Source organism: Pezoporus occidentalis, unplaced genomic scaffold, assembly GCF_034315485.1.
Source record: "Pezoporus occidentalis ecotype Australia unplaced genomic scaffold, CSIRO_AGI_Poc_V1 ctg298, whole genome shotgun sequence".
In the NCBI taxonomy this organism is placed as follows: Eukaryota; Metazoa; Chordata; class Aves; order Psittaciformes; family Psittacidae; genus Pezoporus; species Pezoporus occidentalis.
Genome location: NW_026914918.1, coordinates 400,651 through 428,015, shown reverse-complemented (window position 1 = coordinate 428,015; position 27,365 = coordinate 400,651). Strand labels below are relative to the sequence as shown.

The 27,365-nt window shown below is 53.7% G+C and overlaps 3 protein-coding genes across 4 annotated transcripts; 2 read left to right on the top strand and 1 right to left on the bottom strand.

Moving 5' to 3' along the window:
• Window positions 1-251: 251 nt before the first annotated feature.
• Window positions 252-14,651, bottom strand: RETREG2 (reticulophagy regulator family member 2). 2 transcript variants are annotated; one of them, XR_009966288.1, is made up of 10 exons: window positions 14,307-14,651; window positions 11,970-12,076; window positions 7,171-7,201; window positions 6,304-6,439; window positions 4,884-4,968; window positions 3,986-4,123; window positions 3,557-3,651; window positions 2,463-2,598; window positions 916-1,703; window positions 252-811 (listed from the first exon to the last, which is right to left on the bottom strand). XR_009966288.1 is itself a non-coding variant. In XM_062626811.1 (9 exons), exons 1-9 carry the CDS (start codon window positions 14,639-14,641, stop codon window positions 973-975), a joined length of 1,794 nt encoding a protein of 597 aa, XP_062482795.1. In that variant the 5' UTR covers window positions 14,642-14,651; the 3' UTR covers window positions 252-972. The 2 variants fall into 2 exon arrangements, 1 of the variants encoding a protein (XP_062482795.1); XM_062626811.1 differs by having other exon boundaries at window positions 252-1,703.
• A 129-nt stretch (window positions 14,652-14,780) lies between these two features.
• Window positions 14,781-21,212, top strand: CNPPD1 (cyclin Pas1/PHO80 domain containing 1). Its single transcript, XM_062626810.1, has 8 exons — window positions 14,781-14,893; window positions 15,145-15,247; window positions 17,752-17,833; window positions 18,395-18,515; window positions 18,605-18,733; window positions 18,846-18,907; window positions 19,151-19,268; window positions 19,725-21,212. The coding sequence occupies exons 1-8, from the start codon at window positions 14,825-14,827 to the stop codon at window positions 20,349-20,351; spliced, it is 1,311 nt and encodes a 436-aa protein (XP_062482794.1). The 5' UTR covers window positions 14,781-14,824; the 3' UTR covers window positions 20,352-21,212.
• An 893-nt stretch (window positions 21,213-22,105) lies between these two features.
• Window positions 22,106-26,836, top strand: SLC23A3 (solute carrier family 23 member 3). The gene is made up of 12 exons (XM_062626809.1): window positions 22,106-22,333; window positions 22,588-22,748; window positions 23,259-23,353; window positions 23,641-23,714; window positions 24,027-24,208; window positions 24,325-24,448; window positions 24,820-24,967; window positions 25,045-25,298; window positions 25,503-25,608; window positions 25,684-25,851; window positions 26,053-26,148; window positions 26,312-26,836. Exons 1-12 carry the CDS (start codon window positions 22,226-22,228, stop codon window positions 26,737-26,739), a joined length of 1,944 nt encoding a protein of 647 aa, XP_062482793.1. The 5' UTR covers window positions 22,106-22,225; the 3' UTR covers window positions 26,740-26,836.
• Window positions 26,837-27,365: the final 529 nt, after the last annotated feature.

Here is a 27,365-nt window from a genome sequence, read left to right as displayed (position 1 = left end):
GCCCCGCCCCGCGGCTCCCGCGGCACCGCCCCGAGGGGCCGGCCCTCCTTCAGCCCCCATCCGCCTCCACCCGCCCCGTGCCGCCATCCCCGGCCTCGGAAGAGACACAAAACACGGCTCCCGGCGCGCTTCACCCCGCTGCCAAGTCTTCAGGTGCCATGTTATGACGCCCGAGCACAGAAAGGGTGGCCGTAAGGTCAGCGCTGCAGACGGCGAGGGGGGCCACGGCAGGAAGAAACTGGAGTACTGAACAGGGCCAGGAGAGAATTTCATTGATTGCAAAAACCTCCACAGCCACCCAGTAGCAGAACTCAAATCTGACAGGGGAAATAAACAGGTATCCCCCAACACTCCGTTCCAGCAGTGACATGAGCGGCACTAACAGTCTGCAGAAGGGGCCTCTTTGCTGCCAGCACCCATCTGCTTTAGTGTCTTGCTGCTGCCCTCCCCTCCAAAGACCCTTTTCCCTCTGCAAGCCCTCAAGACCCATGTCTGGTGGTGCACCCCATCCGTCCCCCCTGAACAAAACCAATGAAAATTAAAATTATTTACACTTGTAGCCATTTAAAAACCCAATAAAATAAGATTGCATATGTCCTACTGGGGATGTGGGTATTAGCAGCAGCTACAGCTAGCTTGGTACTCTGCGTGCAAAACGAAAGACAAACAGAAGACAGACCAAAATACTGCACCATTACTAGGAAGCATTTGCTGGGGTTGGTGTTCTGATTGTGGCGTAAGGCTTCTAGGAGCCGGCTCCTCCCCAGCCGCAGGGCAGGGGCATCTCCCCTCAGCCAGCGAAGGCCGGGCTCTAGAAGGATGGAAAGGATTCGTTATTCCAGACACAGCACATTAACACTGACGCGTTTCCATCCCAGTCAACACAAACATCTAAAAAACCGGCTGCACGTTCACCGTGTGAGTTTTTCCTTCTTTCCAGTGACGACAGAAGAAAAAGGGGCGCGTGAAGACCTAAGACATAGATGCTGCTGTCATCACTGCCTCCTCCTCCTCTCCGTGCTTTGGCAGCTCAGCAGGTGTGGGAGAGAGGGAAGCCGGAGCAGCAGGAGACTCTTGTGCATCCTGCTCCTCCCCGAGCCCCAGCTCCGCATCCATTTGCTCCAGCTCCCCCTGATCCAGTAGCTCAAAGTCATCTGCTTCCTCCTCGTCTTCTGGTGAAGCTGCTGTCTCTGTCTCCACCACTTCGCTCTCTGACAGCTGTGCCTGGAAGCTCAGTTTCTCTTCAGGCTCGGTGGGGAGGAACTCTGAGAGGGAAGGCCCCTCGCTGGCCTCAGAGGACCGCAGCAGGGCGGAGAGGGTGTTCTGCACTGCAGTGGTGATGGCAGTGGTGACGATCTCCTCGCTCAGCGTGTTGATGCAGATGCCCAGGCCAGGGGCAGGGGCAGGCTTCGGTGCCACGCTGTCTCCCGCCGTTTGCCCGCTCCCATTGAAGTGTGTATTTACAAAATGGAGAGGAGACGTGAGGTGAAGAATGGAGAGACCAGAGTCCACGGCCTCCTTCTCTGCTGAGTCCAGCTCACGGGCAGCGTGGGCAAGCTCGGGGCCCAGAGGCACACCAAATGCATCTTCATCGCTCTGTGGTCCCAGGTCTCTGGAATGATATTCTTCCACGGAGGGAAACTCTGCCAGGTCTTTGGAAAACGACTCCTCTGGCTCACTGTGCAGGCTCTGCTGGTCCAGGTCTGAAAGGCACCAGCATTAAGGTGCAGGTCCCTTCACCTCAACCCAGGGCACTGACACCTCCCACCACTTCCCCTCAGCTGATACATGAGGGCTCACTTCTGGGCATCCTCCCAGTTCTGGGAGCACAGCAGGAAGGAGGCTGCAGTTATTCCCTTCTCCCAGTGGCACGACTCACATGGAGTGTCCCTTTTCTCATCCTGTTCCACGTGCTCTGTGCTCAGAGAGGACTTCCTTCTCCAGCTCATGCTCTCTGCATCTAGACACCTCCACGAAAAACCACAGGCTCAGGGAAATAGTGCTCACAGAATGTCACCTGCCTGTTCCTCCCCAGGCACTCAAGTGACCACATCCAAAGCATTACCTTCACATTCCTCATCACTAACTAGTCATTCTCTGAGTTCGTAAGTCTGACAGGGTGGGGTGTCCAACCTGTTTCACACAGCATCGTACATAGCTGTACTACACCTACGTATGTACCACACAATTATTTCTGGGGTCTTTGTGGATGCTTTGCTCTCTTCCTGGAGTCACAAGACAGCACTGCCTTGCAGGGCAATAATCCAAAGCAGATGCCCACTCAGGACCAGCTCGTGATCAGCCACAAAGCCAGAGCATGCTGCATTGCTATTACTGCTGCCTCCTTTCAACATTTCCCTGCAAATAGCTGGGTTCTCTCCCTGTCCTCTCATCCAGAGAGCCACTTGCTCTGGGCAAAACCACCCAAGGTAAGGCAGGCAGCAATGTGTCCCATCACGTACCTTCAGAAACATCCGTCAGCTGTGGGGTGGTAGCCCTTGAGACAGAAAAGCCCCCACTCTCCAGGATGGAAGCCTCCTCATCAGAGAGCTCAGAATCTGTGATTGACAGCGCCAGGGCAGTCTTCTTTACATCCACCTGCATGAATGAAGCAGAAGGTGTCCAACTGCTAGTGCTGCCTAGAGGCACCTCCACACAAACCAGAGCTTCCAGGCAGAAGTCTTTGTTGGAGGGAAAGCTTGCTGCAGAGGGACAGTATGAAAGCAGGAGTGGGTTGGGCAAAGTGCTCATTGAACTGCAGGGAAGGACAGCCTCAGCTGAATGGCTTCCTTGCAATAATTCACTGCCTGAAGCTTTGCCTGCTTTCTGTGAAGAACCTGAAAGAGCCAGCACAAGAGGGGATCAGCCCGTAGGAGTCTCAGAAGGCTTTGATCCTTCTTCCTCTCCTGGGATCACCAAGGAGTAGAACACCCCTCCTCTTCTGCATGACTCATGCTGGGCCCAATGAAGGCTTCCACAGGTAGCAGTGGTTCAAGGGCAGGGAAAAGAGCATTGAAAGGAGGCAGCATTCCTTTGGAAGCTGAAGATTCCCACTTCACAGCCCAGATACATGCCCAGAGCTCCTGTAAATGAAGACACTGGGTCCATTTCTGTGGTGCACATATACAGAAAGGTCACACCGAGTCTGACAAAGCAGGGAACTGTGTAAGAGACACTAGTGCTGCTCATCTCCCTTTTCCAGCGGCAAGGAGCCTCTGTACAACCAGAAGAGTTGGATTTCTTTAGGGGACACTTCCATTTTCTGAGCATGAAGCATAACCATCAAAGCAGTTCTGCAGGTCAGCCAAAGGCTGGAGGACAGCTCAACCTGTCCTGCTACTGCATCACCAGCCCCATAGCACTGCATTTTCAATACCCAGACTGGAGACAACAGCCTTCATCAAACACCCTGCCCCCCTTGGGATTCTGCAAACAAGTGACTAGCTGGTCTGCAGTTTGTTAGTAACACAGCTGTACTCACACCATCCCTTGCCTCTCAAGATGTTATAGACCAAACAGGAGCAACTGGTTCCCGCTCAGCTCTTTGTGCTCTTACCACTGGGGAGAAACCCGACAGCTCTGCCTCACTCTCACTCTCCGTCTCTGCTGTTGGCTCATCACCTGCTGCAGGCTCATTCTTCCCTTGTCTCTCTATGAGAAAGAGAAGAAAGGCTTTACATGAGACTGGAACTTTATACTTTCATACATCACTTTCCCACTATTTCTACTACCCTGTGAAACCTCATGTTTCCCAATAGCCCAAGGTTCCCAGAGACAACTGCAATCTGTTGCTGTCATTTGCTCTTCCCAGGATCACCTGCCCAGCTGATCTCCCCATTACCCTCAAGTTTCTGTCTGCCCTCCCCTCCTCTGCTGCAGCCGTTCACCACAGTGTTGGTATATGTGCTTTCCCCTCGACCCTTTGCTAGGGCTCCACCCTGGGAGTACAGCACCAGAAAAAGTTAGGGTGAAGGTAGGTCCTTACTCTTCTTCTCATGCTTGTGGTGCAGCGTCTCAGCCTTCATACTGTAGTCCAGTTTCATCAGGACAGGCTCCAAACGCGTGTACATCCTCTGAATCAGCTCATGGTAGACTACCAGAGGCCAGAGCAGAATGCTCAGCACTGGGGACACAGGATGCAGGGAGTGTGAAACAGAGCAAGCACAACCCAGCCCTTCACAGGGCACCAGCAAGAAAGTCTGCATCAGGGGAAGTGCAGTTGAATGCCATTTGCTTTCCTATCTGACTCTGCCTAAAATCCTCACCCATGGTTATTCTTACTCATTCCAAAACGGCTTGATAAACAAGGTTTCCCTAACAGATCTCTGTTAGGATACAGATTTATGTTAAGATGAAGCATAAGCCCTCTTCAGCCACTGCATCCCAGCCCCAACATGCAGTAGGGGGCCTGAAATGAGGTTATTAAAACTAAAAATCACCAAAACTTTTATAAGGATAGCAGCACAGAGCTCATACACAGGTGCACTAGCAGCAAACGACCTGAAAAGGGTTAGCAGGGACTCACGGTGCAGTGAAAAAGGTCTTATTTACTAAACATGCAGCTTCTTTAACTCTCTCGGTATGGATTTGCCCACTCCAGGAACTGAGAGATTGCAGCTCTGCTTCCCTGGAGCCTCACCAGCAGGGCCGCAGCCGTGGGTAGAAGAGGAAAGCAGGTTTTAGCAACGGCTCCCTCTCCTGACTCTGCACTTGTACTGCATTCACGCACTTAAAGAGACTCCTGGAGCACATTGCCTGTACTGATTAATCATCTACCAGAGATTCCCTCAAACTCCCCACAAATATGCTTCTACCAGCGTATCAACAGCACAGTTCAGGTCATGTTTAAGCTTAAGTCAGACAAGAGAGCTGCTTATACTCACAAATGATGTAGGAGATCATTATGCCTGGAACATAGTGTCCAACTACAGCCAGAATCAGGCAGCCTGAACAGGCACTCATGCAGAACTGAAGAAAGAGAGAGGAACAAACAGAAGTGACAAGAGGCAGAGATATATCTATGCAACCAGTGCAGGAAACCCAGTTAGAGCAAAATGAGGGATGCTCCTAACAGAAGTCAGAACACCAGCTTTGCACTGAGTACATTCAGATGCTGACAATCACAACTCAGCTCAGCTGGGTTAAGATGTAAGCATTAGAGATTAAAGCACAGGAAGACCAAGGTAACCCAACACCCCAATAAAACAAATCAAAACTTTATTGGACAACTATTTATCAAATAAATTATGTTCCTTGAGGCTAGGATGGGATATTGCAAATTGCTGTTTTAGAGTACATCTCTCCTGCAGAGCTCAGCATTTTAAGAGAAGCCTGTACTATCCTGACAGAGCCAGGAAGCTGTTACAGTCATGAGATACTCTGCACTGCCACGCCATAAACCAGCTGGCAAAAGCATTAGCAGAACCTGTGCTTCCACCAGACCAGGGCCTTCCTCCTCTGGAAGAAGTGGAAGAGTAATAGTAGTGCAGCCCTGATGGCTTATCCTGCATTCTCCTTGGCAGGAAGAGAAGCGACAACACCCCGCAAGGCAGGGCATGGGTTCAGTATTGACTAAATCCAGCAATGAAGTTTCATTCACAATGGAAAAGTTCTACAAAAGCCCTCTAAGGGCTTTGCTCCCAATGAATTCATGCTTTATGGGCATCTCTGAACTGGTCTCTTACTCACTGTAGTTGGTACAGTGTTTTAAGAGAGGAGGAGTAATCGACAATAACAGAAACCCACCCCTTTTGGCACACTAGTCCCCAGCAAGCCTGATACAATCCCAGTTGTCTGTCCTGTCCTATTTTTTTATGACATTGAGGCAACTCCTGTCTATAAACCCTTTCCACACAACACACGTCACAGCCATCAGAACACGGTTAATGACAAGTTTCCATGCACTCAGAAACACTGCTGCATTTGGACTTGGCTAGCTACAATCCTGGATAGCAAAACAGGGAGGACCAGCTTAAGAATGGAGCCTGTGGAAGTTGCAGAGGCTGTAGCCTTGCCTTTTTTCTCCCCACTCCCAATCTAACAGCTTCCTCTGCACACTAACAAATAAAAGAAATACAGCTAGCCATTCACAGAAGGGGTTAAATTCAGCTCCAGCTTACAAATACTGGAAGCCAATTACTCATATTTTAAGCTTCCCATGGCATATAGTCTGAAAGTAATGAACAGCAAATGTTAAGCAGGGACAGCAATTGTAGAATATTGATTTTACATATTTCCATGTCCTAGGCCACTAGTAATGGAGAGAAAAGCCCCTGCACAGAAGAGTAGGTATCTCCAGCTTACCTTGGCAGGATTTTGCCTCTTGTACTGTAGCAGTTCCTGCAGGTACAGCCTGAAGGTGACCCAGCTCTCTGCCAGACAGTGGCACAGCTCAGGGACACTGAGCAGGTGAGGTTGTGCCCCTGAAGTCACCCCCTCACTAGAGACAGACAAGAGCAAGAAGACAATCTTTGAACACGGTCTGTTTTGTTGAGGGGAGGGAAGAGCTGCACTGGGAAGCAGAGATCCCTAACAAAGGCTCAACAATACTGACTGCATCTTCAACTGAACTATAGAAGACACATGGAGATAGTTTTTTCTTTTAATAGGAAGAGAGCCAAGAGACACCCGAGCCAAGCAAGCAGCAGCAGCCACCGTGCCACAGCATCCCCATGCCACAGTCTCATGATACAAGCAGTTTACTCAAAGCCACACAGAAGTGCTGGAGATGGAACTAGTTACATGGCCTCCTCTGGCACCAAGTCCAAGCTAGCCAGAGCACGGTGCTCAGACCTGTAACTATGGTCGAGGATGGGATGCAAGCTGCACCACCACAGACAGCACATATGGACTGCAAAAGTCAGCCTCGGGAGCTTCCTTCTCTCTGGAGAATTCTTAAAATAGTTCAGAACAAATCCAGGGAAGAAACCTGAGAGTTCCCAACATCAGAAGTACTTGAGTTTAATTGCTACTGGAAGAACACTAGCTTTCCCCAGAGTCTCACACTGTGGCTCCTGAGCTGATAAGCATCTCCCAGTGCACAAGAAACTGCTGCGAATGTTTCACAGCAGGAGCCACACAATTTATCAACAACAGCAAAAAGGACAGGTGAGATCACACTGAATTAAGGCTTCTTCACTCTCTTACCAAGGAACACATCAGTGAGCTTACCTCTCCCCTCCTGGCTCCTCTGATGGCTGTGCTGTAGAGAGAACAGAGCAGATTAGTCAGGCAAGTTAAAAATACAACCTAACATTTTTATCACTTGAACAGAGCAGAGCTGGAGATGCATCATCCTCAGTGACGGATGCACCCTGGGGACCTTCTTTGTGTTCTTATGCGAGCAGAAATCACTGGCTTGGAGTCTGAGGTGTGCAGACTTCAGTGAAGCATGCCTGGGGCCTTGGAGCAGCCAGAACACTGGTCTTGGGATGCCCTGGCACACCTTGCAACCTGTGCCGAGAAACATGTGGTAAGACACTCTACCCAAGGTGCACCCTGCTGCTAGCATGTTGGCTCTCCACTGCAGGAGTGGCACAACTTGTTCTGGTGTCCCATGCGCCTGGGCAGTGCCACCCCCAGGGTAGCTGCTTAGGCCTTGTTATTCACAGAGGGCTGCCAACATGGTTTCTGAGCTGGGAAAAGCCTCAGCTCCCACCTCTGAGCTCAATATGGCACTAGCAGATCCAAGCTGCACTTCCCACTGACTGGCCCAGAGCACAATCTCTGGCAGGGTGCTGTGTACAAATGCCAGAAATTTCTCTGCTGTCTCTATTTCCAGGGGAATTAAGTAACAAATAGCAGTCTTGTGCCTAACTATCTAATTTTAGGGGTCTTTTAGTCTCCTGACAGCCCTTTGTGCCAGACACAAATATAACTACACTCCTAAGGTCCAGTTTGGATAAAAGCAAGAGAAAAGTTCTCCCATTCCTCTCTGCTCCAACTCAGTGACGATCAATGATCAGCTACTTACTTTATGCAGTACTGAAGGGAGGAGCAGTTTTTCAGTGGCAGAGGTCACATATGATTATGTTCTGCCTTTAGATACGTAGCGAAAAAACTACCAAATATTTCCATGACAACTGGAATGCATGAGCCTGGCTGCCCATGGGATTTGGGTGTCCTGGCTAGCTGACTAGTGTCTGAGGATGTACAGGGCAAAACCAAAGCTCTTCCAGCTATACAGTCTTTATAAGTCTCCTGTGTTTAACAAGGCCCTGGTCATAATGTGAAGGCCCCTCAAGGTCTACCCTCTTCTACTAGTCAGCCTACTCTCCTAAAGCTGGTAGGGACAGATACATCTTTGATGCTGTCTGGCCAAGAGCAGACTTGGTCCAAGAGGTTCTAAAAATCAGTGGGACTCTAGCCCCCACACTGCATGTCAACACATAAACAGGCCTAAAATAAAGGAATAGTTTATGTTCAAAGTCCAGGCTAATTGTTAGAAATGGACTGAAAAATGCAATATGAACAAAAGGGGGTTTGAATCCTCTCTGGAGCCATCAGCCAGACGCAAAGCCCAAGAGCTGCAACAACTTCACCAGGGAAACACACAGAAAAGGTGAACATCTGTCACTGTCAACACCCAGTGAGACCTCAGACTCCAGCTGAAGCCGCAGAAGACAGTATCTGATTCTGGCAGCCTTGCCACCGCTGTTCTCCAAGACACAGGATGTTGGGCCAAGTGTGCCAGACCCTTCCTAGCACTGCAGGCACTGCACCAGCCAGTTCACGCAGTGCAGTGAAGCAGGAGCCATTGCCCAAGGGAGGAGGAGATTCTTTGAGAGCATGACCCAGATTTCCAGTAATTGGGCCTGACAGGAGGAGTCAACTGCTCTCAGACTGGGCTGCCCACTCGCTCCTCTCACCCAAACCAGTGCTCTGCACAGTGGCTGCCGCACTGCTCCCAAAGGGAGCTCCAGGTGTGAAACAAATGTTATGGATGCAGCTCCCCCTCCCTCCCTCCCTTCCCCTCCTCCCCCCTCCAGGCTTGTTGCTTCTCTCATGTAACTGCCATTGCTGTGTTTTGTTACTGTGCTCAGGAATCTAAAGCTGCTTAATGGCAGCACACAGAAATCCAGCCATACCTCAAAGCCTCATCTACTACCTGCACTAAATCACCAAATAAATTACACTGGCACCAGCCCATCTGTGCTGGCTGGCTATACTGGTTGTACAAGCTACAAATGAGATGCTGGGGCATTCTGCTGGACAGATGTACCTGGCACCACGGTAAGCAGGACGGCCCAGGAGCCCCACTCCTCTTGAACTGGCTGCAGTAATCCAAGCCACCCAAAATATGCCAGCAGAGGGAGTGAAACCATTCTCCTCAGTTGCTTCTGAAGGTTTCAGAGACACTTTGGGGAGCTGCAGAACATCTCAGCAGCTGCAGAGTGTTCACGTGATTTCAACTGGCAAAACACAACCTGTCTTTAAAATCAACAGTATCTTGCTTCCTGTAGTAATTTGCCCACTGGCCATCCTAAAGCACTGGAGTCTTACACCAGTTGGAGTAAAAGCCCAACCACAAAACACCTAGATCATTTCCGACAGGACATATTCACTTAGTTAAGGATTAACTACAACCTGTGCTGCAGTACTTTCTAGCATTGGTTCAACTAAGCCAGCAAGCAGGACACCCACAGCTGGCCTCAGATCATCAATAACCAGCTGAAATCACACTGTTGGCATTTCACACAGGACTGTGGATTAATACAAACCACGAGTACACCAGACTCTTCTGGGAGACCAGTCAGCCGCACAAGAGTTTAGGTTTCATGTTGGTACTGACAAATTACTGCTGATGGGTTCCTTGGCTCTTACAGGTTTTCAACGCTTCCCCAAGAAGCATTCTTCATCTGTGTGTAAACTGTAGCTAGAAAACAGGGGCCCTTTTTAAGGAGTACTAGCACTCAATTGCAATGCAGCCTTTGCCAGAGCTCTTCCACATTGCCCTCTCCTACACTGACCAACAAACAGCTGCCAAACAACAACACTACAAAGAACAGCCCTACTTGATACCCATTTCAGGAGAAAGAGCAGCTGCTTCCAGAAGTCCTTAAACAATACTTAAGTGGAACCCCACATAGAGGTGGTTACATATGGAGAAAATACCCTGTGTGGGAGATGAAAATACACAGTTCCTTCTGACAGGACATAAAATGTTGTGCACCACACTGCTGTTAGTGTGTCCCTGATCACAGTGTGTAACTGCAAAATACATGCTGAGGTTTTAGCATTCCTTCAGAAGTGATATTATAAACAGTCACCCAAGACATACAGAACTGCCACAAGTTGAGGTTTGTGTGTATACGTGCAGACTCTTGAAGGCGTGGTACTGACCTACTTCCAAAAGCTCCAGGAAAGCTTTACAGGAAGCACTGGGGAGGAAAGCCACAAAGCTGCAGCTCTGCTTCAGTGGGAAGCGAGAGCCACACAAGAACCCCTAAGTATTGAGCAGTGCCAATTCAAGAGGAGGCCCCTCAAGAGCACAAAGCACCAGCACTCCTTCCTTATGAAGGCTGAGGAAACACGATTCAGTGGACCATGTCAAAGTCAGGGCTCTGACCTAACCAGGCACATCAGAAAGGCGTCCCTGTTCTTTGCTGTCAGCAGCAGAAAAGCAGGAAGGAGTGAAATATGTGGAACACCACTGAGGGGCAGCTCAGTAGGATAGGCACTGACTTCTTGCAGAGCTAATGACACAGGATGAGCCTAACCCCTGGTGTGCTGTTTTGTTTGGCTTTCTTTTTTATTCCTCACTGCCCTGCATCCTATAAATTGATTGCTGTATGGATTTCCTGTTTCTTCTGTGGTAACACAACTTTTACAGGCCTGGTACTTGCTGGAGCAATTATACCCCCACCTCAATAAAACCATTCTGTATCAGACACCAGTCTTTTGCATTTCTGGACATGTTTCAAGTGAGATGTTTCGGGTGACTTTAAACTATTCCCTTGAAAAAACAAGGCAAATAAGCAGGAAATTAAATTGGTCAGTCCAGTTTAGCTGCCTAGTTACCTGAACCACACAAAGTAAACAGTTTCAAGACTACAGCTGAAACATATCTAACCTTATCAGGACTTCTGTGAAAGCACCCTTTAAGTCAGTACCTTTTTAGGTCAAATAAAGGGCACGTTACAAACACACATATAGAGGGGCTTTCATTCAGAAACCCTCCCTAGAGTAGGGGGCAGGGATGGAAGGCCCCGAGCTGCCTTTGAACAGCAGCAGTAGATACAGCAGGCAGGTCTGGGTCCAGTCATTTAATAAACTCCAATGAACTCAAAGCAGACAGCAGCCAATCCATGCCTATCATTGTTATGAGGCAATTCCTCTGGTTGCTTTTGTGCCTAATGTTGGCAGAAACCCTTCAGTAAGGGGGAAAGATAAGCCAAGTGATCAGACTTACTGATTAGCTGTTCAGCACAGGTACAATACACTAACTGTCCCTGCTGTCAGACCTCATCATCCACGCTGCTACCTGCTGCAAGAAGTGGCTCTCATCTGCTCTGCCTCTTCCAGTGCCAATCCACTTCAATGTGCCCCATTTCCTTCCCCTACCTCAGCTGGCCATATATGCTCAGACCTGGAATGATCTTTTCAACAAGACATTTGCAGGAGAGAAAGGATGCACCAGAAACACTGCATCATCCCTGTTACCAGCTCCCCTGACAAGCTAGCTGGGCCCCCTTAGTCACTCTCAAAATGAGCCACTCCCAGAACTTCTCAGCACAAGGCGCAATTCTCCTCATGCCCACAGTATTAGGATACATCCTAATTGGGATACATCCTAATACTCTGACACAAATAGGCAAGAGGCAGCACCAGTACCAAAGCCTGCGGTTACAGTAGGAACAGGGCTTACATGACCTATGAGAGAGTCAGGAAAGAACCGACTGTGGCCATAGCCCGGTAGCAGGTTCACATTATAACTGCTGTCATTAGCTACAGTGCTAATCATCACATACCTGAGAAATCAAACAGGAACCTGGGCTTCCACCTCTCCAGCAAGAGGATGCCAAGAAGGGACATGCTGAGGAGAAAGAGGGGTCTCAGGGAGGTGGAGGAAAACAACCTAGAAATCAGATGAGAAACTGTTAGGCAGGAAAAAGGCAGCAAATTACTGATCTTGATGAGCAAACAGCTACAGCTCAGAGTACAGCAGAACAGAACCATTCAGCTGCTACCGGCCACTGCAGCAGCACTGTACTCCACAGACACCCACAGCGTGTTCTCAAACGTTGCCTTTGCCCACCACCTGACAGCTGACTACCTGCCATTTTCCAGTGCTCTCCTCCTCCAGCTGTAAAACAAGGCTAATGCTCCCTCAGTCATATGAGTACAAGCCCTTCCAAAACCTCCAGGTGGAGGTTCTAGATAATGTAAATACAGATTGCCCCAGCAGAACCCCAGTTGAAAAAATCAGCCTGTTCGCCAAAAACTTTTGTCCTATTTGTCTTCACAAGTTCAAGCATTACCCGCAGGTAGCGCCAAAACACATTCTGCACCTGCTTATAGATGCCCATTCTTTTATCACAAACCTCTCCCTGACACTTAAAATGGTTTAGTTGCTCACTTGGCTCTATCATAAAACCCTTCACCTCCCTCATCAACACATTGGCTCAAGCCAAATGCGAGCTCACATAATACTACACACATGTAGTTGAACAATCCTGTCATCAAAGAGTTTATCTCCCCACTCCATATAGATTTGACAGCAAAGGTCCCAGGGTGCTGCCTGCACCAGCTGCGACTGTCTGCTTTCCTTCTTTCCTCCACACAAGAGCATCAGCACTTCCCTCCAGCTCAGGAGAGCTGTTTTTAAGTCTCTCCAGAAACAAATGCATTCACCCTCACCCCTTTAATAAGCACTCCTTTGCAGAAAGGAAGAGCTGCTATTTTTACCTTGCTCCTCTTCAGTATTTGCCAATAACTAATCTCAAATGTACCAAACAATGATCAGTCAGAAAGATCTTACTGTGCAGTGCAGGGAAGGTCTGTGCTTCCCATCAAGCCACAGCCAAAAGTAGAGTGCTTGGAAGTGAGATCTGCCTCACTGGGCAGCACAGATAGCATGTTGCACACTTTCCATGGGCTTACAGGACCTATAATGACCTACACAACAACTTTTTATCCCTTCTCACAGGACAATTCTGTAGCTTAACATGTCAGCTCTGGAAGAATTTCCTCCTATTCCACCTCATTTATGGTCTGTAGTTGAAGGATGCTGGCTGAATCCTCTATGGGATCGTAGAGAATTCGTCCCCCTCTGTGATATTTAGATATCTTTCTGCTGTCCCATATTCTGGGCACTCTTTGTTCTTGTCAACCTTTTTACACACAGTCCCTTAACCACCATTGTCTACCAGCTCTGCCATCTCATGGCATGCACCTCTCTGCTTTCAGACCTTTCCAGTAGTCCAAAAGCATTTAAGCACTCAGCTACCACGTATGCCTCTGATAATCATATGGGTGAGGGAGTCGAACGTCAGCAGCCTCTTCAGAGTGACTTCAAAGGCTGACTGGTCGCATGCTTTCCCCTTTTCTGACTGCCCCTTCCTATTCCATCTGCAACCAACGTTTAACTCTTTTCCTGGCCAGCTGTGACCTTTTCTGCTGGGAAAGCTGCCGGCTGAGAGCATTTTCACCACTAAACTGACCCACTGTTTATATGAACAAACAGGATGCTTTCCATTCCCATCTACAGCTGGGCTCTGCCACTCACGCTCCCAGCTCCTCGTGCTGCTGCCCTACCCGAGAGGCAGGGAAGAAGATAAGGCAGGGCAAGGGGAATCTGCTCGTGCCCAAATCAAGCAGCCTTGGCCTTCATGTGAAAAAACAGCACTCTCCAGGAGGAGATTAACGAGCAGAACGGCTTAAGCGAACCGGCACACGCAGCCTGCTGCTGCGGGGGCCACGGTGCTCACTGACCATGGCAACAGGGGTGAAGCGAGCTAATAGCGCACGGATGCAAAAATTAAGCAGCAACACGCCCGGGCGAGCCTCCAGCCGGGCCGGCTGCATTCTACTACTGCGGGACAAATCCTGCCCGAGCTCTTGGCACTGTCCCCCCCCAGGGAAGGGCCTGTTTATGTTTGTCCGGAAAACAGCACGGCTGCTCGGGGCTGTGCACATCCCACGGCGTTGCGGGGTACAGCTACCCTCAGCTCTGCTGCAGACCCCGGAGGGGATCGCTACCGACCCCGGCGGCTCACCGGCGGCACCCGAGAGCGGCCTGCGCGGCCTCGGTGGAGCAGCCCTCTCTGCCGGCCCGGACCCCCGCGGCCTACCCCGCCCCAGCTCACCAGAGGGCCCCGCTGAGCGCGGTGGCAGTGACCAGGCTGTGCAGCGGCCTCTCCCACACCAGCAGCCGCTGCGCCGCCACCAGCGCCGCCTCCCAGCCCCGCAGCCGCTGCCGCAGCGTCGCCGCCAGCCGCGCCGCCGCCGCCGCGGCCGCCTCTTCCTCCTCCTCCTCGGCCGCCGCCGCAGCCGCTGCCTCCTCGGCCCGGCCGCTCGCCATGGCTGCGGGGAACAGGGGAGGAGACGCTGTCACCGGCGGGGGAACGGCGGCGAGCGCTGCACCGGCCCAGGCGGGCGGAACCGCCTGCGGGGGACCGGCGGCCGCTGGCGCCGCACGCATGCGCAGTCCATCCCGCGCTAGGGGAGGGACCAGCAGCGCGCGCCTCCGGGGAGGTGGCTCCTGCACCGGAACAGGAACCGGGGGCAGAGCTCGGCCTGGCGGCGTTTCCGCGGCCTCCGTTCCGGTCACTGGGTGCGGCTTCGCAGCGGACCCGGCACCGCCCCTGCCCCAGGGTCGGGCGGGATGGAGCTGGACGCGCTGCTGCTGGACGACGAGGGCACCTTCTCCCTGAGCGGGTTCCAGGAGTTCACGGTGAGTCCCGCCCCGGTGTTGCGCGGTGTCCCCGGCACGGCCCGCCGCCCAGCCCCGCACCTCCGGGGGTGTTCCCGGAGCACCTTAAACCAGGACTTTAATCTCGGGCCCTGAAGAGCCCCCCTGTGACCGCTCACCCCGTGTTCTGGATGAGTGCCCGGGGGCCCTGCCGACCCGTTGTATCCTGGAGCCCATAGCCGGGTGTGGGGAGTGGTCAGGGAGTTTTTCACATAACCCTTCTCTGCCCGTAGTTCCTGCCCAGGCACCAGCAGCTGAGCGAGAGAGTGCGGAAGCGGCTGTATTATGGCTGGGATAAAGACTGCAGTCTGGATAATCTCTCCAGCCCTGTGGCAGGTGGGTTGCTGAGTGCCCCCATATGGGAATGCTGAGTCAAGGGGATTGGAAGTTACCCAGGGGCTGAGACCAACAAGTCACCCGCTCCCTCCCAGTGCCAAATCCCACCCCTGCCCAGCCTCTCTTTCTCTGTGCAGCACAGTGGGAAGGCTGCCAGAGCCTCATGGCTCCTGCTGCCTGTTTTATTGCCCTGTCTGGCCCACTCCTGCGTTTTTGGCACCTGGCAGATGGGCAGAGGGTAGAGGCCTTTAGGTTGTTTATGAATTCCTTGGCAGTGAAGGCTGCGTCCCTGTCCCTGATGAGAAGTGTTTTGGACAACTTTTTGTACTCTGCAGAGTGCATTTAACTTCTAATTGTGAGCACCAAGGTGACGCATTCTGCTCTGTGTTTGTCTGGATCATGCCCTTTTTTCCTGTTTGTTTTTGTTTGTTTTTTTTTCCCCTGTTGATTCAGCAATGTTTGAGGGAGCAGAATGATGTGGTTGGGTTGAGGAGCTGGTGCAGGTGATGCTGGAGAGGAGTGGTCAAAGGCAAGCAGTGGTTTGGTAGATGGCCTTCACAGTGTGGTCGTGTTAGTGTTCCCATTAGCTTCATGCTGGCGAAGCAGTCTGAAGTCACCAAGGGGCTGCGTGTGATGTACCTTGGTGAGCAGGGGGCTGCTGGCTGCGTGGTGGCGGGGCAGGGCTGGTGCCTGGGTGCTGCTGGGAGTCACGAGTTCAGACACAAGTAGTGCAAGGGAGGCGAGTGGCTCATCCTTGGCTCTGGTGTCACACCCGGGTGTAAGCTGGGACTGTTCCACAGGAACTGGTGTTGGGAGTTCAAAGGGCGCATTCATGGAAGACTGTTGAGAGCTATTAACTATAAAGACTACCTTGCACCCAGGAAATGCCTCCCTCTGTCAGCTGGGGCAAGTGTGACTCACAGAGAGTATCTCTGCAGGCTTATCTGCTCTTACAGCCTTCCTTTGCCATCTGCTATCGGCCACTGTCAGAAAACAGAGCCTAGGGTGATTACATCTGTCCCTGTACAGCTGTGCCACTGCTATATGGTGAGTTTATGGCACTGCTCTTCAAACAAGATAGAGGTGATTGTAGGGAGAGTCCAGAGTAGCAGAAGGAACTGGAAACGGTCTTTGGCACTGGGTATGGTCACAGGAGGTAGTATAGGGCTTGCTGAGGAGGGACATTGAGAAGTGAATTTGTTCCTTCTGGAAAGAACGAACCATAACCACCCTTGGTGTGCCGTGGCTGTGAGACTGGGGACATTCATCAGCTGCTCTGCTCTGTGTTCCCTCTAGGGCAGGACATGCTGTCATGGGTTGGATCTGTGTGCTGAAGAATTGGGTTTTACATTAGGTTATAGCCTGGGGGGGGGGCTCATGTACTTTCTATCAGTTGGAGCATTGCTGCTGCCTCTCTGGTGGCTGGTGCAGTGGCACAAGGGTGGCTGAGTAGGGCAGAGAGAGCATCAGCAGTGCAGGTGGCTGGGAGATGTGTCAGCCTGACTGTAGATCTTAGTAGTGGTGTACTTTGAATTGCCTGGAGAGGTCTCTTATAGTAGCATGGGTTTTGAGCTTGGTGGTTGCTGTTGGACAAATAATTCCAGTGGGACTGCACCCATTCTCTTAATTACTGAAAAGATGTGGAAAGGAGGGATAGGGAGAGAAGAGGTATGATGATGCTTCCCCTGGGAGCTGGGAGCACAGGGCTGCTGAGACAAGCTTTCTTCTTGACTGTCAGACAAGGGCTTGGCAGCAAAATGGAGCTGGAGTTGCCTGTCAAATACTTTTTGCCAAGCACCAGACTAGTGTTGTTTGGGATGCTCCCAGCTGGCCCTATTGTGTCGAGAAATGAGACTGGAGCTGCTGAAGTGATCTGCCAGCGTCCATCAGTCTCTGGCCTTTTCAAGTGTTTGAATGCTGAGGCACACCTGTGAGCATGGCAGAAGGCTGGGATGAGCTGCAGTTCCACTGTATTGCTGCTTCCATACCCTGTTCAGTACCTTCAGGCTCCTGCTCACATTGATAACGTTGTCTGTCATCATCTTGAGGGGAGTTGTGGTGTGGGAGAAGCTGGATCATGCTTACGAGTTCTGGAGGAGGAGGGTGCTGGTTGACAGGGATCAAAGGACTGGGAAGATGTCCTAGATCAGGACCTAGAAAGCCTCTGAAAAGACTGCCTGAGATCCTGTGGGGTGAGGGGAGGGTGATAGCCTCTGCACTGACTGCTGCTATCTCCCCATGACACAGTCATACTCATCTGGCACTGCTGCTGGGTTTTGGACACTCGCATCCTCTTCCTGCTTTGGTCTGGCTCTACTGCCCATTTTTTTGCTCCTCTGTCATCCCTGCCTTCTGATGAGGCCTATCCTACCTTCATAGTTGAATTTAAACTTGAGGGGCAGAGCAAACCCCAAGACTCAACAGGCATGTGAGGTGAAGGGGAAGGGTGTGAGTGAACTGTGTCATATGGGTCTAAAACCCTTTTGTTTCATTTTCTGACCTAGATATTGCTGTGGAGTTGCTGCAGAAAGTGGCTCCCAGCCCTATCCGCAGACTCCAGAAGAAATACGTGTCTCATGTATCTCGGTAAGAAGCAAAACCTGTCCCTTCCTGTCCCGTGTCAGAACTGGGAGTTCTGGTCCCCCTGGGCCAGCATTGACTTGTGCTTAAGCCTGATGAGTGTCAGAGAAGCTGGGGGCAGGTGGCAAGGACAGCAGGCACAGTGGCTTCCTGACACAGCCAGGCCTGCTTCAGGTTGCTCCTGCTCTCTGGGGTGTGCTGTTGTTACTGGGAGTGTGTACTGGCTGGATCTGTAGCTCACTGGGTAGCCAGGTCTGAGCCCTGTGTCTGCTCTGGGCAGCCAAGCCCTTGTAGCATACCTGGCTGCAGGCAGGGCTGCTCAGTTTGGAGCTTCCTGTGCCTGGGAAGAGGAGCCAGGGCTTTCTGTTTTCCACCCTGCATCCCCATCCTATGCCGCAGCTCAGGACAGCCAGCATGAAGGTGGCAAGGCTGGGATGTATCTAGCTGTATATTTACTAAACCTCTCTACTACCTGCATGGGGAGGGAGGAGCCAAGTTGTGCTATGGTGGCTGGGATGTTTGTAGCACATGGATAACCTTTGGGTTGTTTCTTGCCCTGTGGCACAGGGAAGCTTGCATCTCTCCCTGCTCCATGATGCTGGCACTGGTTTACATTGAGAGACTCCGGCACCGGAACCCCGAATACCTTCAGCAGATCTCATCTTCAGACCTCTTTCTGATCTCCATGGTGAGTGGTGTGGGCTGGGGTGTAACTGGGTTGAAGGGAGGCCTGGAAGAGTACAGGAGGGACTAAGATCCTATCCTTTGTGCTTTTAGATGGTTGCCAGTAAGTACCTGTATGATGAGGGTGAGGAGGAGGAGGTGTTCAACGATGAGTGGGGAGCTGCAGGGAAGGTGGATGTCCAGACCATGAACACACTGGAGATGAACTTTCTGAGTGCCATTGTAAGTGGGCTCTCACTGCAGCTGGCAGTGTACTCTCTTGAAGGAATAGGATGTGACTGGGTGCTGGATGGCCTGTCCTGACTGGCCTGACCATTCTCTGCTACCCCCACAGGACTGGAGTCTCTACACAGATCCCCGGGAGCTGTTTGAAGTGCTGAGCTGGCTGGAAGGACGGTAGGTGTAGGGGGGTGAAGGTGAGTCTTTCATATACCTTGCAGCCCTGGCTCTGCCCCTGCTCAGAGCTGGCCTTGCTGCAGTGAAATAAGAGGTTGGGGTATCTGTGAGCCTTTGCTAGGCTCTGCAGCTCCCTTCTGCAGACCCTGAGCAGGGTCTTCTCCAAGCCTGCCTGGCCTGAAGCTTCTTTGCTGGTGAAGGTCTGTGCCACATCCACATTCCCTTTTTCTTTATTTCCTGCAGTGTGGCAGAAAAGCAGGGCATATGGCGTGGCTGGTTCACATACACGGATCTGTGTGTCCTCATGGAGCAGTCCATGTGGCAGCACGTGCTGGGCCAGTTCTACCAGCAAGTGGTGAAGGTAAAAACGTGAAACAGCAGCTACTTGCAAGAACATGGGACCCATGGGTTCAGAGCAGAACCCTCTTTCACACTGGGAGCAGCAGCTTGGTTTATTCCCTGTTGAAAAGGGAAGCTGTCAGAAGCCAGAAGATTCTGATTTGCAGCTGTGCTGCTTGAGGCACTGGAGCCTGGTGCTGGGTTAGCCCATGTTCTGTGCTGGACTGCAGCTCCACAAGTCATGGTGCAAGGTCATAGTGAGAACTAGGTGCTGACTGGGGATTTAAACATGAACTGTTAGGATTTTAGCTGGAGTGCTGTGGTTTGTGGTATTTAGGCCCTACTTTGAACAGGCTGTGAGCCCCTTGCTGTTACCAGCATCCAGTACTGGTGGTGCTGTTTGCCGTCCCAGCTGCTGGGTCACAGGGGGCTATGGGTGCTGCTGGAGGGTCTGGTCTAACCATTGGCTTCTCTGCAGCTGGCCTGCCTCCTGGGTGTGGTGTACCTGACTGGATTTGCTGCTGTGTTTGCCTCTGTCACCATGGTGCACCGGTCCATATGCGTGAGGAGCATCGGCCCTGCAGCCCCCCGGCCTGCGCTCTTTCCCAAGGAGAGCAGCTGCCAGCTGGATGCCCAGCAAGCCCCTGACCAGCCCCAGCCAGAGTTGCCTGACATCTCTCCAGCTAGCAGCACCCACTGCCCAGGGGAGAACAAGACAGCCGAGGAGCCGCGTCGAGGGGGGGTCACAGCGACTGCACTCTACCTGTGGGGCAGCGTGATGACGGCTCTGTCCTACCCAAAGGCACCTGATCTAGCCCAACACAGGAGCCTCCTGCAAGGCCCCTTCCAGAGAGTACCCACTGCCTGTGAGAGATTGAACCGTACCACTTCTGCTGCAGCCCCAAGCCAACCCGGCCCCTTCAGACTTGCCATGCTCCCAGTTCCCCCAGCGCTCCATTGCCACACCTGCTCAGCCAGTGCAGGCCCCACGTGGGGTGCAGCCCCCAGCCGCAAGGACTGGCTGGACCCCCTGGGGCTGAGGCAGTGCTCCTTGCACACTGCCATGGATCTCAGTAGAATCAAGAGCTTCATTTTTCCCAGCTAGAAGCACTGGCCAGCAGCCCCTTTCCCGTTCCCTCCTAGTGTGGCACAACTCACTTCCTTGCACTTTGGGACCCCTGATCCCTGGGACTGCATGGGACTGAAGGCCCCTGTGTTAATTCCAAACCAGCATTTGTGTTCTCCCAGGGCAGAGGTGTCCTTCACTTTGGGGGCTGCTGGGACATGTTGGGGCAGAGTTGGTTTGCTGTTGGGGTGCTAGGGTGGGAACCTATTAGTTGGGGGTTAGAAATGGGTGCCCTTAGACTGGGGTGCTAGAGCAAGGGAGGTTATTGTACCTCTTTCTAGAGCCAGTGGGTGGCCCTTGGTGCTGGGCAGAGGTGGTGTGTGGGATGTAGGATGCTGGGGCTGTGTGTGCTGGGTGGAGGGGCTGGGGCAGTGACCCTAGGAGGCAGGGTGCCCCAGGAGGAGGTAGGATGCCTGGGTTGGGGGAGAGGAGGTTGAAGGAGGAGGGAGTGAGTGGCCCGAGCAGGCTAGCCATAGCAGCAGTTGCCCCTGGGGTCTGCCAGGCCACTTCTTGTGAGCTGCAAGGGTCACATCAAGAGGGGACTGTGATGTGGCTGTGCCCTGCTGAGCTTGGAGGTAGTGGGCTGCAGTTAAGGCTGATCTTCCTTATCCTACTTGTGTTGGGTGTTTTGAAACTGGGGTGCTGTGTGGCCCCATCCCAAACCTCGGCTCTCAGTGGCTGTAAGCAAACAGTGCCTGACCACTCCTTGGGGTGGGGGGAAGGCACCTTGTCTTGCTGACCAGCCCAGTTCATTTTGCTCCTTTTTACTGTGGATTTTACACCTGTTTTCACTCTTTTGTAGATGCAAATCTCTTCCAGTAAAAGTAGTTCTTGCTGTGTGTGTCCTTGTCCTGCTGAGCTGCTCTGTGCTGGCAGCATGCAGTGAGGAGCTGTGCTTGCTCCCTGAGCCAGTGTGCAGGGCAGATCCTACATGCTGCCAGTGAGCCCAGGAGCACTGTGTGTCCCACAGGGCTCGAGAGGAACCAGGCTCTTCGGTGATGGGAGGGACATGAGGTCTGATGCCTAGGGAAGGCAGGGGCAGTGGGCAAGATGAGGTTCCCCATGCTTGGGAATGTGGGGAATGTGTGTGGTCTCCCCTGCTCTTTGCTCTCCAAAGTCTGCCCAGTTAATGAGTGAGCCCCAAACAACAAGGGCTTGGTAGGGTCACTGTTGTGGTTGCTGGCACAGCCACTGCTGCCCTGTGGCAAAAACATGAGCGTCCTGCCTGTGCTACCTTGGGAGCCCTCCGAGCCAAGCAGGCAGCGCTTGTCTCTGGCAGACTTGTCCAGCATCAATATTCAGGGACCTCCTCCTAGGAGAAAGGGGGATGTGGTAGATCCATCCTCCTGGGATGGGCATCGTGCCTACAGAGGGAAACGGCAGGATCTGAGGGGAGCTTTTAATAGGCTCTGCTGTGTCTGATGGTGAGGAAGGACTGGACCAGGAGGGCAGAAGGATGCTGTGCTGGGGAGGAGCAAGCACAGTCAGAACATCCTGGAGCTGGAAGATGCTCCGGGTAGGGATGCTTCAAGCACATGAAGGAAGAGGTGGTCGTTCTGTGGCCCAGTCAGTCCCTGCTCTGTGCACCACAAAAGGCAGGGATGAGACTTAGGCTGTGGGCAGTTGGTACTGTCTGGTGTCCTGGCTCTTGTGGTGACAACCCAGGGTGACACTTGCATTCCTAGCTGCAAGGGCAGGTTACTCACCAACTCAAGTTAATGGCTAACCCTGAGGCAGTTCCTGTAGAAGGTGGAAGTTCAGCCTCATGAGTCTTGTGAGGATCCTCTGGGGGTTGGGACCCTGCCCACCCCCTCTGCACTGCAAGCCAGGAACAGAGCTGGAGAGGCAGGAGCATGAATGGGGGCCATTGCCGAGTGTCTGGTGCTAGGAGCCCTGTGCTCGCATCCTGCTCCCTGCAGAAGATGTGCTCTTGGATGCTGAGCTGTTGCTTAGCCCTTCAGGTAAGAGAGGACAGTGGTGAGCAGCCAGAGGGGGCAATGGGGAGAGGGCTGAGATCCCTACAGGAGTCAGGGCAGGGGTTGCAGCCTGCCAGGCAAAGAGTGAGTGGGGCTCTGGCCAGGGTGTGCAGAGAGGACAGTGGTGAATGCTGGCAGGGGGTGTCAGTGAGTGTGCATCCACCTGGGAGGACAAGAATGGGGGCTGCAGTTACGGGGGCTACAGCAAGTTACGACCACCCCCTCTCTTCTCTGCACAGCACCTGGCTGTGCAGGCCTCCTTGCTCTGCATCTTCCACCTCCTCCTGCTGCCCACCCTGCCCAAGGAGCCACCCCACAGCCAGGCCACCAGCGAGCTGCTGGCACGCAGCCTCTTCGCCTGCGGTATCTCCACAGTGCTGCAGACCACCCTGGGGAGCCGGTGAGAAAGAGGGACAAAGCAGTTGGAGCTGTCGCTGGGAGAAGGGTGATGCCATGGCAGGGCATGTCTCTGCCCCCCTACTAGGCTGTGGGAAGACAGGCTTTGCTGGAGGTGGGAAGGGGCACCAGGACAACCCCTTGTCCTGCATCTGCACAGATAGCCCTCTCCCTGCCATCACTGCATCCTTCTGTCACACATCCCCCTAGGAAAACTGCTGTGCTTTTCCTCCAGCTCCTTGCTGATGTGCTCCAGCACCACACACAGCTCCTCCTGACCATCCCGTGCCTGTGCTGCCCATGGTTCACAGAGGCTTGGTGTGTGCTTTGGCAAATCTCCTGACCTCTGTTTGGACTGTGCTAAGGGCACATTTGGGTTATGGGATGACCTCCTGCCTCTTCGAGGTTCTCATCTCCTACCCTTCCCATCCCTCATTCCTATGGCAGGCAGGGCTTTGGAATAGCCATGTCCACTCTTTCCTCTCTAATGTGCCCTTGCTGTCCCCTTCCCCAGGCTGCCACTGGTTCATATCCCATCCTTTGAGTACCTGGTCCCTGCCATGGTGCTGAGCTCCCACCTCTCTCTTGGTGCCAGCATAGACCAGAACGGTGAGCACAGCCCTGGAGCCTTCTTCCCACAGGACCTAGGCCATGTCAGTGCCAGAGCATGTGCCCAGCACATGGGGTGGGCATGAGGAGTAGCAAAGGGCCCTGCCTGCTGGCTCCTCTGGTGATGGTGCACAGCACCCTACTTACCCCTGAGTGCATCTGGTTGCCACCCTAGGGTCAGGGCTTATAGGGATGGGGATGCTTCAGCCCCCACACTGTGTGCTCTTGGACCTGGCTCCAGAGGCCCAGTGTTCACGTGCATCACATCATGCAAAACTCCCTTACAGGCACAGCTGTGGCCAGTGAATGCCATGCACCACGTTGCACTGTTGCAGGGAACTGGGCTGCCCTACTGCAAGAGGTGGGTGCTCCTGCACTGGGCTGGGAGTCCCTGTCCTGCTCCACCTGTGCCCCAGGTGTTACCTGCTTCCCTGCACCCCCAGCCCCTTTCCCAGCCCTCCTGGGGATTGTCATGAACAGTGGGGACACAAGGGGATGTGCGAAGGCAATGGGGCTCATGGTGTATGTGGGTGCATGTGTTCCTTTGGGCCTGGGGTGAGCAGAGCACAGGGAACAAGTGACACTACTGGGGTAGTGGAAGTGTGTCCAAGGGAAAGCATTGGTCTGCTCTCCATGCATCCTGCCACATGGACCCCATCATTTCCTCCCACAGGTCTCTGGAGCTGTGCTGGTCTCTGGGCTGGTTCAGCTGGCGCTGGGAGTGTCTGGTGTGTGTGGGTGGGCAGCCCAGCACTGTGGGCCCATGGTGCTGGCTCCCAGCCTCTCCATCATCGGGCTGTCTGCATATAAGGAGGCTGCTTTCTTCTGCTCCACTAACTGGGTGGTAGCTCTGCTGTACGTGGGCTTCCCTTCACCATGGAGATGGGAATGGGGCATCTTCATGGTGCACAGCACATGTTTGGGACCCCATCACCGTGATGCTGCATGGTGACCTGTTCTCCCTCTCCTAGGCTCATGCTTCTTACTGTCACCTTCTCCCAGCACCTGGGATCTTGCCGCTTGCCCTTCTGTGCCTGGCCCCAGGCTTGGAGGGGCTCCATGGAGCCATCTGTGCCCACCCTGCGCACATTCTCGGTACCAAAACTTAATATGCCCCAGCTCCCTCTGCTTCACCCAGTTTTCTCTCTAAGCCTGGTTCTTCAGTGTGGGGTTAGGCAAGGGTTAGCTGGAGCAGAGCTGAGAGCAGAGGCAGGGGTGAGGAGTCCTGGTGTAACTCTCAGGGTGTGGTTGCTGTTGGGGGAGCACAGAGGACTTCTGCTCAAGGGTACAGGAGCAGCAGAGCCTGGGATGCTCCCTGCAGGCGTAAGGGGAGATGTAGCATGGCTCTTTGGGAGAGGTGACAGGACAAGGACCTGCTCTCTGGGGAGCAGATGATGGATGGGGTGCTGGCCAGGGCAGGCAGGGGAGGAGGGTGCTCTGCTGAGTGTCCCCTTGCTGCCTTGCAGGTACTACTCCCATTTACTGGTGTCTGCATCCTCTGTGCTATCCTCAGCCATCTCCACATCCACTGGGAATCGCTGGACCTGGCCATGGCCCAGCTGTCCTGGGCCAACACTACCTTCCATGTCCCTTGGGTCCGCATCCCCTACGCAGGTAGAGGCCAGCAAGGCTGCATGCAGCCATCAGCCTTCAGCCAGGGCCTCTATCACCCGTTCTTTCTCCTGCCGCAGGCGAATGGGGGTGGCCGCTGCTCACCCCCCGGGCTCTGGCAGTGGGCATCGCCATGGCCATGGGCTGCAGCATGAACTCGGTGGGCTGCTACGTGCTGTGCGGGCAGCTGCTGAGAGCCCCCCGGCTGCCCCCTGACGCATGCAACCGGGGGCTCTGCACGGAGGGGCTGGGCAGCCTCCTGGCAGGGCTGCTGGGTGCCCCGGGGGGCACTGCCGCCAGTATTGCCAACGCCTGCGCTGCTGGCCTCACCCAGGTATGGCTGGGGTTGGGAGGAGGGTCGGCAAGGGATGGAGAGGCAATGGAGCAGGAGGGGTGGGTGACCTGCAGCACCCAGGCTGTCACTAGATCATCGCTGGGAAAGGCAGGTCGGTATGGCAGGATGGGGCGGGGGTGGGGTGGGCCATGACAGAGTGGGGAGCGATGCTCCCTGTCCTCACTTTCCTGTCCTTTCTACTAGACTGGCTCTCGCCTCTCGGTGCAAGTGAGCGCGCTGGCGTGTGTGGTGCTGGGCATGTCCCCGAGGCTGGTGGGGCTCCTCACCCGCATCCCGCTGGCTGTTCACGGTGGGTACCCTGCCATTCCCCTGCACTGTGGTGCCTGCAGCCTGCCTGGCACTGCCTGACTCCTGCCCCCCGCAGGAGGGGTACTCTGCATCACCTATGCTGTAGCCGTGGGCACGGGGATCTCCTACTTCCAGTATGCGGACATTGACTCGGGCAGGAACATCTTCATCGTTGGCTTTGCCATGTTCATGGCGCTCCTGGTGCCACGGTGGTTTGGCACGGCTCTGGCTCACCTGGCCACAGGTAGCAGGGACATTCCCCAAGGAAGGCAAAGCCTCAGGCCCTGTGGCAGGGTGACCACACTTCTCCAGTGTCCTGGGAGGCTGGGTCAGCTCACAGCAGCAGGCAGAGCCCCTCTCCAACTCCTGGATCTGCCATGGCAGCTCCTGGTCCTTTCCCTCTTGGACTGGGATGTCCTGGGTGATTCTGGCACCATCTCTGCAGGCTGGGTGCCCCTGGACCTGCTCTTCCTTTCCCTGCTCATGGCACCTGTGGTCTTAACTGGCTCCTTGTCATTTCTCCTGGAGAATACAGTCTCAGGTGAGGCGCTGCTCTAGGTACTCTGTGTGAGGCCCTGCTCTGAGGTCTCCATCTGGCCATGGGACTGCCTGCAGGCAGCCCTGCTGTGGATCCCAGAGCTGCTGTAGGCTGGGACAGCTGGAGGAAGGGGCTCCCATCACATTGCTCACTTCTGTGCTTGCAGGAACCTTGGAAGAGCGAGGGCTGCTCTTTGAGCTGGGGCCATGGAGAGCTGGGGTAGGCGACTGCCATGCCCATGGAGAGAGAGGCAAAGCCAGCCAGGCATATGGGCTCCCCCCTGGGCTGAGCAGGCTGCTGCCGTCCTCCTGCAAAGCCTTCCCCTGCTGCTTCCTTTGCCCGAGGAGCGAGGAAGAGGAGGAGAAGGAGGACGAGGAGGAGGGCGGCCGTGCCACTGAGGAGGGGGCCACTGCCCCCGAGGAAGGGATGCACCTGCTCCCCAAACCTGGCTCAGGGGAGCCACAGCCACCCAGGAGGACGAGTGAGATGGTTATGGCTGCATGGACACAGTGGCCTGACTCTGCGGAGTGCGGATACCTCATGGTGGACCAGCGTTGTGCCCCAAAGACAGCTTGTGAGCCACTTTGCTCCTAATTTCTGAAGCCCACATGGACTGAAGGGACATGTGCTTCCACACTCCCAGCACAAACCCCATTTCCTTCCTTGGGAATGAGGTATAAAAACCTTCAACCAACTTTGCTGTCTTGAGGGATTTCCTTTCTAGCCAGGATTTGCCTGTGAGATACCAGCCCTCCCTCCCCTGGTAGCCTGAGGACTGCAACCACAGAGGCCACAGCCATCTGGTGCCACTGCAGCTGGGGATGTGGGTGCCATCAGCCTGTGGACATGGCTGGGAAAGGGCTCAAGGGCTCAGTGCTTTGACCATCCTCAAGGGGCTCTGCTCACCTCTGGCACCATGCTCAGGAAGGGCTGGTTCTCCATCTCCTCCCTGCTGTGTCTCAGCTGTGCCCACGGCCCCTTGATGCCCATGGCACTATGTCTATACTAACGTCCTGGTATGCCAGCATGCCCCAGGCTGGGGATGCAGCTCAGGTCAGCTCTCCAAAGCAGTAAACTCTTCACCTGCAGCGGGTTGGTCCCAGCAGCACTCACCATCTAACTGCCAGCACTGGATTTCTCTAGAGAAAAAACAACAACATTGAAATGTTGCCTTTGACCTCCATGATTAAGTTCGGTTCCTGGATTGTTTCCCGCCGCTG

Excerpts from the sequence above, each read along its gene's own strand:
- RETREG2 (XM_062626811.1), bottom strand. The coding sequence starts at position 14,641 with ATGCGTGCGGCGCCAGCGGCCGCCGGTCCCCCGCAGGCGGTTCCGCCC. Across the intron at positions 6,440-7,170 it reads GAGGAGCCAGGAGGGGAGAG|TGAGGGGGTGACTTCAGGGG; the intron begins GTAAGCTCACTG and ends GTCTGTCTCTAG. Across the intron at positions 3,652-3,985 it reads CCACAAGCATGAGAAGAAGA|AGAGACAAGGGAAGAATGAG; the intron begins GTAAGGACCTAC and ends TCTTTCTCATAG.
- CNPPD1 (XM_062626810.1), top strand. The coding sequence starts at position 14,825 with ATGGAGCTGGACGCGCTGCTGCTGGACGACGAGGGCACCTTCTCCCTG. Across the intron at positions 18,516-18,604 it reads ACCTCTTTCTGATCTCCATG|ATGGTTGCCAGTAAGTACCT; the intron begins GTGAGTGGTGTG and ends TTGTGCTTTTAG. Across the intron at positions 18,734-18,845 it reads TGAACTTTCTGAGTGCCATT|GACTGGAGTCTCTACACAGA; the intron begins GTAAGTGGGCTC and ends CTACCCCCACAG.
- SLC23A3 (XM_062626809.1), top strand. The coding sequence starts at position 22,226 with ATGAATGGGGGCCATTGCCGAGTGTCTGGTGCTAGGAGCCCTGTGCTC. Across the intron at positions 23,715-24,026 it reads GGGCTGCCCTACTGCAAGAG|GTCTCTGGAGCTGTGCTGGT; the intron begins GTGGGTGCTCCT and ends TTCCTCCCACAG. Across the intron at positions 25,609-25,683 it reads CATCCCGCTGGCTGTTCACG|GAGGGGTACTCTGCATCACC; the intron begins GTGGGTACCCTG and ends TGCCCCCCGCAG.